The sequence below is a fragment of the Lycium ferocissimum genome, chromosome 8, assembly GCF_029784015.1.
Source record: "Lycium ferocissimum isolate CSIRO_LF1 chromosome 8, AGI_CSIRO_Lferr_CH_V1, whole genome shotgun sequence".
NCBI lineage: Eukaryota > Viridiplantae > Streptophyta > Magnoliopsida > Solanales > Solanaceae > Lycium > Lycium ferocissimum.
This window is the reverse complement of record NC_081349.1, coordinates 22540477-22553851: the sequence shown is the minus strand read 5'-3', so window position 1 is coordinate 22553851 and position 13375 is coordinate 22540477. Positions and strand designations below refer to the sequence as shown.

The window sequence follows — 13375 nt, the reverse complement described above, 5'->3', positions numbered from 1 at the left end:
TTTGAAAAGACATGCATAACGGCGGTTGCAGAGATTGGCCATTCGGGGTGTGACACGTGGCAGGCGACAGAAGGATGTGACAACTGTTCCCGCCAAAATGAGAAGATAAGAACGAGCCAACGGAACCACCGGTTTTGCGATCCATCGCTTCCGTTACTCAGCGCAAAGCCTAGGTCGGAAAGTGTGGGGACTATACGTATACGGTAAAATCGGGTTAGCGTTTGACGGTGGGGCAAGGTAGACAAAGAAAGGAGGGCATTCTAGTGCTTAATCGAGAAGATGTTTGGAGAAAATCGTTGGGTCCGATTTCGGGGATAACTTCTTGTTGTTGCCGGTTCTTCATGGCCAGATTATGATCGTGGCCGTTGGTCGGTTAATCGATTATTCGCTCGCCACGTGTGGAAATCATGTCGCATCACTGTTTCGACGGTCGTACGGGTGTCGGCCGTACGACCCAACCTTATCCATATTAGGGCTTCTTTATTTCTAAAAGAGCTTCATGATGAGGAAGGGCCCATAGAGGAAAATTATAAATAGGGAGCACTTTCTTACTTTTAGGGGTTGGCTTTTCAGATCCAGAATATTGTAGTTGAATATATATATTGAAGCTTTCTCTCTCTCTCATTTTTTCTCTGATTTTGGTCCGGATTACAGCTTTAAATCCACTGAATCATATTATTCAAATATTGCACGGAATAAACACAAAGATCTTAGCTCAAATACCTAACCCCAACACATTTATCCAATCGTTAGCATACTGATTTACCTACACTTTAAGTCGTTTATAAGCAAAACATACATATATATTCTTCGTCGTCAAAAAGTAGATTAAAGTACCCACATATCCTATACCTCTTTTACAAATTTAATTTATTACCCAATTTCGGGGTAAACACAATTGTTATCGTTTTATTTAATTCGACTTATAAATTGCACTTGATAAACATAATTTGAGAGAAGACATTTTCAATAATTTCTTAGTATAGAATTTAAAACCAAAAATTATTTTATGAGTTTAGTTTAGAATGATTCAAGTTTCAGACAACGTTTCATCTTCATTTTCAAATTCATTGCTCAACCTACGGCACATCTTGGCTGAACCTTTTTGTATGTGAAGTTGGAAAACCCAAAAAGAACCATCGACAAATTTAATAAAGAGAAAATGTCAAAAAAAAAAAAAAAAAAAAGGCAGACAATAAAGATGGCAGACAAATTTTGTTGGACTTCATGGTAGTCCATATTGTTTCTGTTTCTTTTTTTTTTTTTTTTTTTTGGTTCTAAAATAAAAAATTCTAGTTGACTATGGAATCCTGAAATAATTATTTCAGTTTTAAGACGTGCTTAACCCAAAGCCAAAAGCACGTTGACTAACTTTTGTTAAGAGTTAATTTTTTATTATTTTTTTTGGGGGTCAAATTTTAATTTTTCATTTTAAAGTCAAACAAATTCGAATGTTATTCTACTCAACGTTAAATGATTCTTTCAGTTTTGAGATCCGCGTTCTTGTTTCTTTTTCTTTAATTTTATCGTTGTTGTTATCATAATAAAGTGCCTAATTTAATATTATTATTATTAACACACTTTTCAACAAATCTAGCTAAACACATATTTTTACTCTAGCAAAATATTTTTAAAACCACTTTAATAAGAAGCAGTTTTTCAAAGTAAACTGATTTAAACTGCTTAGCCAAACAAGCTTTAAAAGTCTAGTTATGGTTCTCAATAATCCTGGACAACGAACAGCCAACGGCGAGGAACTCAATTATTGCTTTAGTAAATGCTATCTCTCACCAACACAGGCATGGAATAAATCTGGCAACCAAGGTTTAGGCAACACAATTGTTGCCTAGCACTTTTCCCCTAGATTTCGAACTCTGATCTCCAAGGTTTTTACCACTTTAAATCCACTTTATTGACGGCTAGGCAATGACAGTGCGACAATAATAAACAACCTTTTATGAATAAACAATGACAATATGGAAAGGCATTATACCCACGAATTACCCACTGAAAGATCACCCTAAATATTCACCATGTCTAATCATTAGAACATTGGAACTAAAACCATACATTTCAAGGATGAAAAATTCCATAGATACGACCTACTAACTCATCATAGAAATTATTTGGTCCCAATTATCCATAAGCTCTTTTTGTTATGAAAATAGGCTAAGAAGTTTAAACTTTGCAGCTTTACATCCGAGTTCATCTCGTATTTACCATACTTCAAGACTATTCTGGACGATCTTCATGGAGTTTCTAATGCTTTTGACCCCTAAATATACATGAAGGAGATGAATTTTACTGTATACTAGAATCAACTCATTAGCTCACATAAGAAAGACCTCCTTTTACTGCACAGGCATCTCCTTTTGATTAGCACCTGTAGGAGATAAATCAATGAGAAAGTGGGACATCTCGTATCAACATCATCCATTTTTTCCCAAGCAATTTAGAATCCGTCAAGGTTAAACAGATCAAGTGGATCAGCAGGAGAAGATTCCTGCTGCTTGTCGGGTTTACCTTCATCCAAGGGAGGAGATTCATCTTGTTGAGTTGGTTCAAGCAAATCATCAGCCTTTGCGGGCTGAAGATTTGCCTCTTCCTCCGGCTCTTCCTCGATATCTTTGAGACGTGGTGGAGGTTCAAGACGCTGATACTTGGGCTTATTTTTCTCCAGGAGAAGGTAAGTTGTGTAATACCAGAACATTAGTATTCTACTTTGAGCAACAAGTGTATCACCTATTCGACTGCCTCCAAATGATAGCCGCTCAAGTGCCTGCATAAGTGAAATTCAAGATGTTGGCATATAACGATGGAAACAATTTGATTCACTGTCGATGCTTGGCAATTGTGATCAGTAAGCATAAGATGAAGCGAAGGAGGATATGGTTTCCATCTTGAAGTTCGGATGCGAAATAAAAAATTTCTTGCAATGAAACCTCCTTCTGAAGATCCAAGAGGGAGCAGTACCCACTTTTTTGAAATGTGAAGCTCTTTTAGCATTGTCTACTAAACATTTCAGGTATGATGTCAGTTCTCCAGGTTACCTGTCATCTCTGTTTACGATCACCCTACTGCTTGGTTTTGCATTAGTCTAAAATGATGCTACCTCTAAAATTGAACAAAGATGCTAGTTTAGGTTTTAGAAGTTGGCTAGGTGTCAAACAGACAGAGGACACCGAAGAAGAAAAAAAGGAGAAAACAACCAAAATGTACGTTGCCAAATAAAGATTAAAAAATGGAAAAACAAAAACATGAAAAGGTTAATAAAAATGAAAAAACAGAGAAAACAATGGCTGCAGTACTGCTACAAGATATCACAATGATATAGTGTGTTTATCATGTTAACCTTAGTATTTGTGATTATCAGTTACAGACTGGTCTTTAAGCGGTCATGCTAATACTCAGACTAAAAAGGCTCACCAGCCATCTGGAGCCAACGTTAGTCGCCTCTGCCCCTATGTTTAAGGGTTTCAATTGCACAAAGAGTCAAAAGTCACCAACATGATTTTCTGGGTAAACTAGAGAAGCTTTTGCCTTCTTAATGGAAGTTTAAGTTAAATGATCTGAAATTTGATGTTCATACATAAAAGTTTCTACAAAAAGATACTAGAGCAATTCAAAGGATAATCTTATGAATAAAAAGAGTCCACTGTCTTCACTCACCTGTTCACCAGATTGTATGTCAAATGAGTTTTGATGCTCAAATTGAAGGCCACTAAATTCATTTATGCTAAGCCCCTGAAACGCCCTGAAAGCAACACGAAATTCGCCAAGTATTGAATTCCTTGGATAGTTAAGAGTAGTAAATTCAAGGAATGGCCAAGTACTAGGTATATGGAGGGACATTAATACCATCTTATAAGAGAAACTCGAGGAATCCACCGAAAAATAATTGGTGTGTTTTCTGAATTGACATAGTACCCTCCAAAGACAATAAAAACTGTCATAAGAGAGGGGCCTAATGCTAATGCAGCTTCAGTTGTTGGAACCATAGCTCCCACAGTCAAGCCCATTGCAGACGCAGCAAAAGACTCCACAGTTACAATCCCGCAGAACTTCCCAAATCTATAAACCAAAGCAGAAAAATTTCAGCACTCAATATGGAGTGTGTTCTAATTTCCAACCTCTTTCTTCAACCAAATGCTTGTGTCTTATTTTTTGTTTTATTTTTAAAAAAATTTGTGTCTTATTTTATTGATATACCAGTTACCAAAAACTACAGGTAGCTATCACCGGATGGGTGCAAAATCACGGAGCCACTTAAATTTGGAAAGTAAATGCAAGAAACAACGAATGGATGCCCTAGTGTGAAAAAATGGACGACGAAGCCCCTTGTCTCAATAAAGGCGCAGCAAAACTTGAGAGTAAATACCATTGTTGAAACTGGCAAATATGCGCTCTGCAAGGTGACTGGTGAAGCAGCTTATACAACATCTTACTGATGGTATGAAGTCATCAATAGGATGCTCAGAAAGTTAACGAAAGAGGAAAACTATGCGTACTTGTGTCCCCATTTCAATTGCTTTATTCAAGAAAGATTTTGACAACTCATAAACGTTAACCACATCTTCTTTTTTTCATAAAAAATATGAACTCATTATTACTGAGATTAATGTTATCCTCTCCTACTATTCAACCTACAAATATTACTGGAATGTGGATATTTCTAATAAAGATATTAGAAGTTTCTTTCTAAGTGCCAAGTTTTTTCTGTGCCTGAATTGATGTATTTACTGAGGCATTGTATCTTAAAGGCCTTTCTGTCTACTCCTAAGTATTAGTCACAGGTAAATGCATAGACATGCAATCTCTCCATACTTTACTCGAAGAAGCCACAGAGATCAGCTAGTAACTTAATCTTTTGATTGTTAGGTGCTTTCTTGTTAATTACTTAAAGCGGGGCCCATCATCCCGAACCTTGCACCACGGGCCCTTAGGGATTTCTCGGTTATCAAAAAAAGAGAATTACTTACAGTGAGGAGAGACCCGTCTTTGAGAAAAAAAAAAGTTCAAATTTGTGGAGAAAGTTCACATGAAATAGCTTAATAGCTTTACCCTAATCAGCAACTCATATATGCAAACAACTCATAAACAGTGGTAGATTCACCTAGAAATGGTAGGATGAAGTCGAGCCATTGGGTATAGGATGCCACCAAAGAGTAGTGGAAATGCTGCTCCAACAGGAATCTCGGCAATCAACTTGGAAAGCAAGTATGGTCCCAGAGCATAAGATCCTTTTGCGCGCTCTCTATCAACAATTGCTCGTTCCTTGGGAAAGACACCAACTGTTTTTGTGAGAGCAGCCATAGCAGTGTTTATTGCAGCAACCTATGCATAACACATGAAAAAGGAAAGGATATTGATTAGGCACCCCGTGGTCTCATCAATTTGGGACTTGTACTTTCATGTTTGATGCTTTTTATTGGCTGGAAATATGGCATCCTCACCCAATTTTGATTACTTGGCCACTGGCCACAGATTATTAGCTGGGCAATTGGTTAAAGAATAAAAAGATATTGCTATGGAGCACAGCAAACTAAAGGAAAAGAACAATTATTCGCTTCCTGCCGTTCATGCGCAATCAAGAGTACATGTCGAAACTACATTAAAGTTATTTTTTTTTTTTTGATTAAGCACCGGGTGTCCGAGTCTCTTTGAGCCCCGACTAATCCCGGGGGTGCACAGGCCCTCGGCAAGGAGTTTCCCGCAAGTGCACCACGGGTAATTCAGGTTTCCCAGTCCGATGGCCCTCAGAAATTGTTTGCACCCAGCGGGTTTCGAACTTGAGACCTTGAAAGGGAGCACCCCAAGGCTCAAGTCAATTGCCACCAGGCCAATTGAAGTTATTGACAGGATCTGATAACTACATTAAAGTTATTGACAGGATCTGATAAAATATACTGGCATCTCTCACCTGAAGTAATCCCATCCTGTCTTGTATTGACGTCTGAGATCTGCCCATCCTCCAGAATACAGAACCAAATATCAAAGCTGATGCAATTGACATCCTTGCCCGAACTTTGTTTGTTGGTCCATCACGAGAAGCCTATTCATCAATTTAATTAATCTTAATTATAACAGACAAAAAATAAAGCAAAATTGCATCAAACAAGTTTTTTTTTTTTTTTAAATATGTTACTGATTATTAATGCATTAGAAGGACGGAAATCCTCAGGCTGCAAGAAAATAAATAAAGCATATTTATTGGAGATAGGGTAAGTGCCAACTAGCTACATAACATGGTAATGCAGTAATACTTGAACGAAATGACCTATAGCACACAATGAGCTTAAATTCTCCACTTTCCACCTAAAGTTTCCAAACAAATGAACAAACTCATCCTAATAGCTGATCATTGCTTTTTATATGATTTATAGTTCCAGCAGCTTAATGAAGCAATTGAGTTACATCTCTATTTAAAATCAGCATGGTAACTACTCCCAAATCCCATTAAAACAGAGTAGTGATATTGGAAGAGAAATAGAAAGAGAGATGGGACTCACTTGCATCCATGCACGTTTGAGAAGTAACCGGAACTGCCTCCACCAACCACCTTTACGAGAAATAGGTTTCTTTAGTAAGTTCTCACGGGTCCTAGAGCTATCTCTTACAAGTGGAGTTGCATATAAAACCTCTGGTATCTTTTCTGAGAATGACTCAACTAGACCATCTATTCTCTTTCGAGAAGAATATACACTCTCTGGCGAACTATAGTCTATTGATATTAGATCAGCCAAAAATTCGGCAGGATTTACATGATCTGGACAAATGTACCTGTCATTTAGTAACCACCATCAATACTTGCTTAACACATTGCAGTTTGCACTTCAAGTGAATCATAGAAAAGCAAGCTGGCTCCATATCCATATGCAATGGCATAGCATAAAGGCATCAATTTACAGACAAACACATAAATACACACACAGACACAAAAACAAGCGCATATATATATATACACACACACACATACATACACATACATACACACATACTCATGCATACACATCCCTCTCCCCGCTACTCCCCCACAAAAATAACTAGGAAAAAAACAAGGATATATGTCACATCATAATGTGTTAGAACTCATACTTAAAATTCTTATAGGAAATTTCCTAATCATGATGCACGCTATTTCGTCTACCACATTCCACCTTGTTGTATATGTGTTTAAGAATAAAATGCAACATAAAATTTACCCTCTTTTATTAAAGTGACATTTAGCTCTTAAGGGAACTCAATTTTTTTATTAATTGGCACCATGTAGACATATCTCATCAGACCACTAACCACAAGGCATTCCAGGAATACAACGCCAAAAAGTGAGAGCCAATAGCAGTAAACTACTACAAGGTTATATAAACTATATAAGTAACTTAGGGAATAGAACATATAACACACCCAAATTTCGAGAAGTATGCCAGTACTTCATCACGTGCAGGACCAGCATAAATGAGTGAACCCTCTGCCAACAGAATAATGTCGTCGAATTTTGCATACACAGAACCTCTAGGCTGGTGTATAGAGCATATAACAGTATGTCCATCCTGCGCCAGTTGTCTTAGGGTTTCCATCACTCGCTCTGCTTGAAAAGCATCAAGTCCTGAAAGCAAGATTTGTGGGGAAGGAGTAAAAAGGTTAACAAGCAACGATTGAAGCAAATCCTCGTCTTCACGTAATTATTTCGATTTCAGTAGTAGGAGTTGAACTGTTTCTACTAAAATCAGAATGACTTACATTATAAACACTGTTCGTCCTAGATTAAATAACTAGTAATATTTTGCAACTGCCACCAAGGAAAGTGAAGTTCATCTTTTGTAGAAGTTTGAGTAGAAAACTTTCAACAATTACAGCTTTATGATTCAACGTCGAGTAAAACATAACACATCTAGCTTTCCAGTTGAACCTCCACTGCAGGAGGCTAAAGCGGAATCCAGAAACTAGAAAACCATTGTTTTTTTTTTTTTTTTGAGGTAAATGTAACTAGCTAGAAAACCATTAATAAAAGAGCCATGCCTTTAACATAGAAGATCCTTATTTAAAAAATGCCATTAACATGGAAGAGAAAAGCAGGATAAGACTAGGATGCATAAATGAATTCTATATGAAAGAGGAAAACATATTCATTGAGATTGTCTTTCAAGAACAAATTGAGATTAGCTCCAGTCTGGATGTTTTCTCTCCAGAAGCTCATTTTGTTAGTTTTCATTTTATATGTTTATTCCTTCCCCTTCTACATGTAGAAGCTTCTACAATCAATTGCATTGTTTCATATACAAAAGTACTTCAAAACTAGAATCATTTGTCTAAGTAAGAACCCACAAGGTTTCCTCAACAAAAACAAATCAAGTGTATACCTTTATCAGACAGTACAACAGCACAAGACAATACAGAATCCCAGAGGATGGTTTTGAAGTCCTTAAATAGCACCATAAATCCATGCCAACTATATTATCTAAAGAATTCCATTCAGAATACCCAGTAGCAGCGCAAGCGCTTGTTTTGGACATTATTGAGCTCAGCATATTTTCTGGGCAAGTAGAAGAACTAACTCTCCCAGCTTCTACAAGGATAGAGAATATCCAGAAACATTTTTTAGACTTCTCTAGAACCATACAATCACAGGATTCCAATACCTACGCAAGCCCAACAATCTTTTTATGCCTTTCATCCGATGAGTATTATGACTTCCAGTACATAAAATTTTGACAGGGTCACATAACTAAGGAGTCAGCACAACTGGATAATGGTCGGGTCCAGCAGGAAAGCACCATTATAAACAAAAGATAGAAGAGCTTATAGTGAAAAATTGGGAGTCCTTCCCATTTTAACTTCATAGAGAAGACTGACAGGGAAGCATACTGGCCAGAAATCTATAGTTATCCTAATTTAAAAGCTTTTGACATTATAAAGACCCTCCTTGGTTTGTATGAGCTTCTAGCAATGTTGTAATGTCTAAGCATTATATGAATTAAAGCATATACTGTCAACCAGACACAAAGATACTCACTGTTCAACTGGGTTCAATAAAAGCAGGTATGTTGGATGATACCATTATGGTCAAAGCATAATGCGAGCAAATGTAGACTAGCAAAAGCGATGACATAACTTACCAGTTGTTGGTTCATCAGCAAAAATTACAGATGGACTGGCAATAAGCTCACATGCAAGAGACAGGCGCTTCTTTTCACCTCCACTAATTCCACGAACTTTTGCATCACCAATGGGTGAATCAGCACAACTGACCTTTAGAAGAGACATGAAACCAGCACAACTGAGGACAAATTGTAGAGATTTCTCTACTAAACCCAAAGTAATACTAACAGATTCCAGATTTTCCAAGAAGCACAAACTTAACATAGATGGATAACTCGGCACATACATTAAAGAATGAAAAAAGCACCTAACCAACAATAAGGGGTTGTTTGTTCATGAACAAATTATTCAGATATTATAATGCAAAATAGAATACAATTGATAATAATCACAAAAAGATTTTGTTTATTGTCAGATGTTTCGTGGCCTATATTAAATCACTTTTTCCAATCTGGGGTTGGTTTTTATACCATCTTGATCAAAATAATTAGCAGAATGTATATAAATGATTATCAGACAAATAATACTTTCAAGGGGAAGATAAAATAAAGCACACAAGAATATGGTCTAAATAGATCAATCAATCAATCTCGCCGTCCTCCTTTAAACTTTAAATTTTTATTTCAATACAGGTTCTAATAATTTTAAATCAATACTATAAACATTATTAGAAACAAGTGTGAGAGAAAAAGTAAGAGATCATAACCTAAAGAAGTAACACTTCAAAAGGCAGTTTTTGATATTTACATAATCTAATGTATTGGCATTCCTCATTTAATTTGGTAGTATAAAATGTACAATGATAATTGCAGCATCACTAATGCATGGAATACTTATACTGGGTTTAAAATAAAACCAATGCTCGATTATTAATACCAATTTTGAATCCAATAATACTTCAGACCAAACAACCGCTAAGGGATTGCATGCATGCAGGTTCTAGTCCCAAAGTATATATAATTGAGTAGGAGATAAATTGATTCAATGGTCACTAAACATAAAATAACTACTCGATCCTTTCTGTTTAATGGCCTTAAATTCTTGAAAATTGTGAAAGTTGTATAGAAATAGAATGCATCAAACATTTCAGAGCATTCCAAAATGGAAAGATTTTCATGTAAATTGAAACAGAAGCATAACGTAGAAAAATGCCTAGAACACTCTACAGTCATCAGAGAAAGAGAGGTTTGTTTCGTGTAACAATTTTTTAACTAGTACACGTCCTAAGTAATTACCAAGATAAGACAAAGAGAAGCCTTACCAAACCTATTTTAAACAATAGATTGTTCACATATTCATCTCTATCTTCTATTGAAGATATATCCTGTAGCTGCAGTTCAGCCGCAAGAGAAAGTGTTTCTCGAACAGTCAACTGAGAAAAGAAAAGGTCCTCTTGTCTAACATAAGCAAACCTGCAGTAGCAAAAATTTCCATCATCTTATATGAATTTCTCTCAAGAAGTATTCAGTCTATTTGACAATGCTTATTGAACCTGACATACTTGTATGTTTTGTTTGAAAATGGCACCCCATTGATGTCCAAAAGGCCAGACAAATGTAACTTGGGTGATGCTTTTGTCTGACCTGCCAGAACATTCAGAAGAGTTGTCTTCCCCGATCCTGATGGACCCATTATCGCTAGCAATCGACCAGGTTTGGCTTCTCCTGTCACATTTTTTAGCAAGAACCGCACCTAGAGTTTGGGGGAAAGTAAAAGCAACAGAAAGATTTCGAATGTCAATGCCAGTATCATTTGAATCTGGCTCTCAAAATAACTAGACCATTCCCATCTTGGAACTTGCGTGTTGTTTAAATCATTATAACCAGAAATTAGTCATCCCCAAGCAAAATGAGCAAAAGAACATACAGGTGAATTGTAAAATTAAGGGGAAGCCACATTAACTTATAAAGTCAAGCTACGGTCATAGGAAATAGTCTACATTATGAAGATAGTATCAAAGGTTAAACTATGAAGCCGTTTTGAAGTAATTATACTTGTATGGCTAATAAGACGAAAAGAGACGAGAGTATAGTTTTCCTTGTCATAATCATAGAGAATAATCATTGGTTATAGAATTACAGCAGTTTATATAGTATATTTTCTTTTATAAGATAAGACAGCAATGTATGCATATCTGCTAACACACATAAAATTTTACTGGTTGTCTCTAAACAAACACACATCAACTATTAAGATAACTGCTCATTCCATGTCCTAGAATATAATGTTTATGAAGATACAATGATATCTTTGTTATATCCTGAAGTATACAGCACGACTACTAGTCCGGTTTTGTAACTTATAAGTTTGAGAAACGTAACAGGATCAATCTTTTAGTGTAGTTCACTAACATGTATATCTAATATATACAAATAAAAAAGCATGAACGCCTCATAGATATCGGAAAACTGATAAAATCGACTAAACAGAAGTTCATCATCAGGCTAAAAGTGCCATATGTTACTCTGGAACTACTACACCGATAGGAGCAAATTCTAAAATCTTAATCTCTACAAAATCAAAAAAAAAAAAAAAATCAAATAAGGAATTTGGCTTTGTAAATTTGAACCTTTACACACACAAGCTGTGAACTCTATCATCAATTTCAGCTGAACTCTACGATATTTCGGATTAAATAGTCAAACTAAAGGACTGTTCACACGTTCAAAAAATAATCTACAGTAACATTCATCAACATAACTTACACATGCTTCGTATAACGACTTTACTTAACTTCTCCAAATGCTACATTGAAAATTCAGTCTATATTCTCAAAAAAGGCAATGAACTCACCGTGTTAGAGGATTTATCAGAGAGAACAAGTAATACTGTCCATTTAGTGAGCTATATCATCAATTTTCAGCTTAATTTTACGAAATTTCGGATGAAATTGACAAATAAATAAATGTTCATAAGTTCAACAAATAATCTACACTAACATATATCAACATAAGTTCGCACTTTTCCAAATGTTACGTTGAAAATTCAATCTATATTCGCAAAAAGGCTACTATTACTCACCGTGTTAGAAGATTTATCCGATAGAGAGCAAGTAATATTAGTCCATTTAATAGTAACCGGAGTTACTACTTTTCCAGTTACCGGAGTTTCGTCATTTTCACTCTCTCTCTCATCTTCATTTTCCGGTAAAATCACCGGACCAGGTGAGGAGAAAAGGCGGAGAAGCAGCGCCGCCGCAACTGCCGCCAGTAACTGCCCAACTCCGCCGCCGCCTTTGCCGCCAATTGGCAATAACATTTTCTCCGTTCACGTTTCTTCTTCTTCACTCTCACACTACTACACTTGGTTCAGTTTTAGATAATAAAAAAAAATATGAGATAATGGCATTTTTGGTCCCCCGAAATTATAGTTTATTTTAATTTTGGTCCTTGTGATATTTGACGAAGCAGATTTAATCCTGAATTAATTGAAATGTCTGTTTTTAGTTCTTTTACATTGTATTTGAACTACTTTTAGAATTATATTGAGGGACAAATATGAAGTAACAATATAAGCTTAACATAATATATATATGTAATTAGGTGATAGAATAATTAATAATTATTGTAAATTTGTGAATATTTACAAGATAATTTCAGCTCATTGAGGACGTGACTCTTTATAGGAGGGTGTGGAGATCTAGAATTAGGGTAGAAGGATAAGGGGGTAACGGGGCGCTTTTCTGTTCCTCTCTCACGAAGCTTTAGCATTACTCTTGTATTTTCTTATTTTTGGTTCGCTATTATTGTCTGAGATTTCTTTAGCCTCGATTATCTTATTATCTAGCTATTGTTTTTGCTTGTTGCTACTACCTACTTTTCGTCTTGCTATGAGCTGAGTGTCTATCGGAAATAGTCTCTCTAGCTTCCCAAGGTAGAAGTAATGTTTGCGTACACATTACCCTCCTCAAACCCCATTTGGGGGATTATGCTGAATATGTTGTTGTGAATATGCACAAGTAAAAGGGGTTAAAAGTACATATCTCATTTAATTGAAGGTTAAATGTCATTAGCTAAATATCAGAGAGATCAAAATTAAAATTTATCAAAAATTGAAGGATAAAAATGTTATTAATCCTAGATAGTGGACTTGAAGTTATTACAACGTCGTATAGTGATTGTGAGTAAGACCGAAGTTTGGTTGGATATGGTGAAGGGACCAGTGTGTATTATATGAACAAACACGTGTCCTTCGGGAGGAGATAAGGTATCAAGGTTATGCTAGTAATTTGTTACTATTACTTGTAAATTGGTCCTACATTGATAATTTTCCATAA

General features: G+C 36.0%; 1 protein-coding gene across 2 annotated transcripts; it reads right to left on the bottom strand.

The window, feature by feature from the left end:
* Nucleotides 1–2136: 2136 nt before the first annotated feature.
* On the bottom strand, nucleotides 2137–12408 carry LOC132067564 (ABC transporter G family member 7). Of its 2 annotated transcripts, XM_059460832.1 has the most exons (12): nucleotides 12121–12407; nucleotides 10601–10791; nucleotides 10361–10511; nucleotides 9117–9249; nucleotides 7405–7606; nucleotides 6510–6780; nucleotides 5921–6052; nucleotides 5114–5334; nucleotides 3859–4071; nucleotides 3670–3754; nucleotides 2524–2779; nucleotides 2137–2383 (listed from the first exon to the last, which is right to left on the bottom strand). In XM_059460832.1, the coding sequence occupies exons 1-12, from the start codon at nucleotides 12355–12357 to the stop codon at nucleotides 2352–2354; spliced, it is 2124 nt and encodes a 707-aa protein (XP_059316815.1). In that variant the 5' UTR covers nucleotides 12358–12407; the 3' UTR covers nucleotides 2137–2351. The 2 variants fall into 2 exon arrangements, with proteins under 2 accessions (XP_059316815.1, XP_059316814.1); XM_059460831.1 differs by having other exon boundaries at nucleotides 2137–2779; nucleotides 12121–12408.
* Between the last annotated feature and the right edge of the window lie 967 nt (nucleotides 12409–13375).

Coding starts and splice junctions, on each gene's coding strand:
- LOC132067564 (XM_059460831.1), bottom strand. CDS start 12,357: ATGTTATTGCCAATTGGCGGCAAAGGCGGCGGCGGAGTTGGGCAGTTA. Junction 4,072..5,113: donor CTTCATCCTACCATTTCTAG/GTGAATCTACCA, acceptor TTTGGTTTATAG/ATTTGGGAAGTTCTGCGGGA. Junction 3,755..3,858: donor CGAGTTTCTCTTATAAGATG/GTATTAATGTCC, acceptor TGTTGCTTTCAG/GGCGTTTCAGGGGCTTAGCA.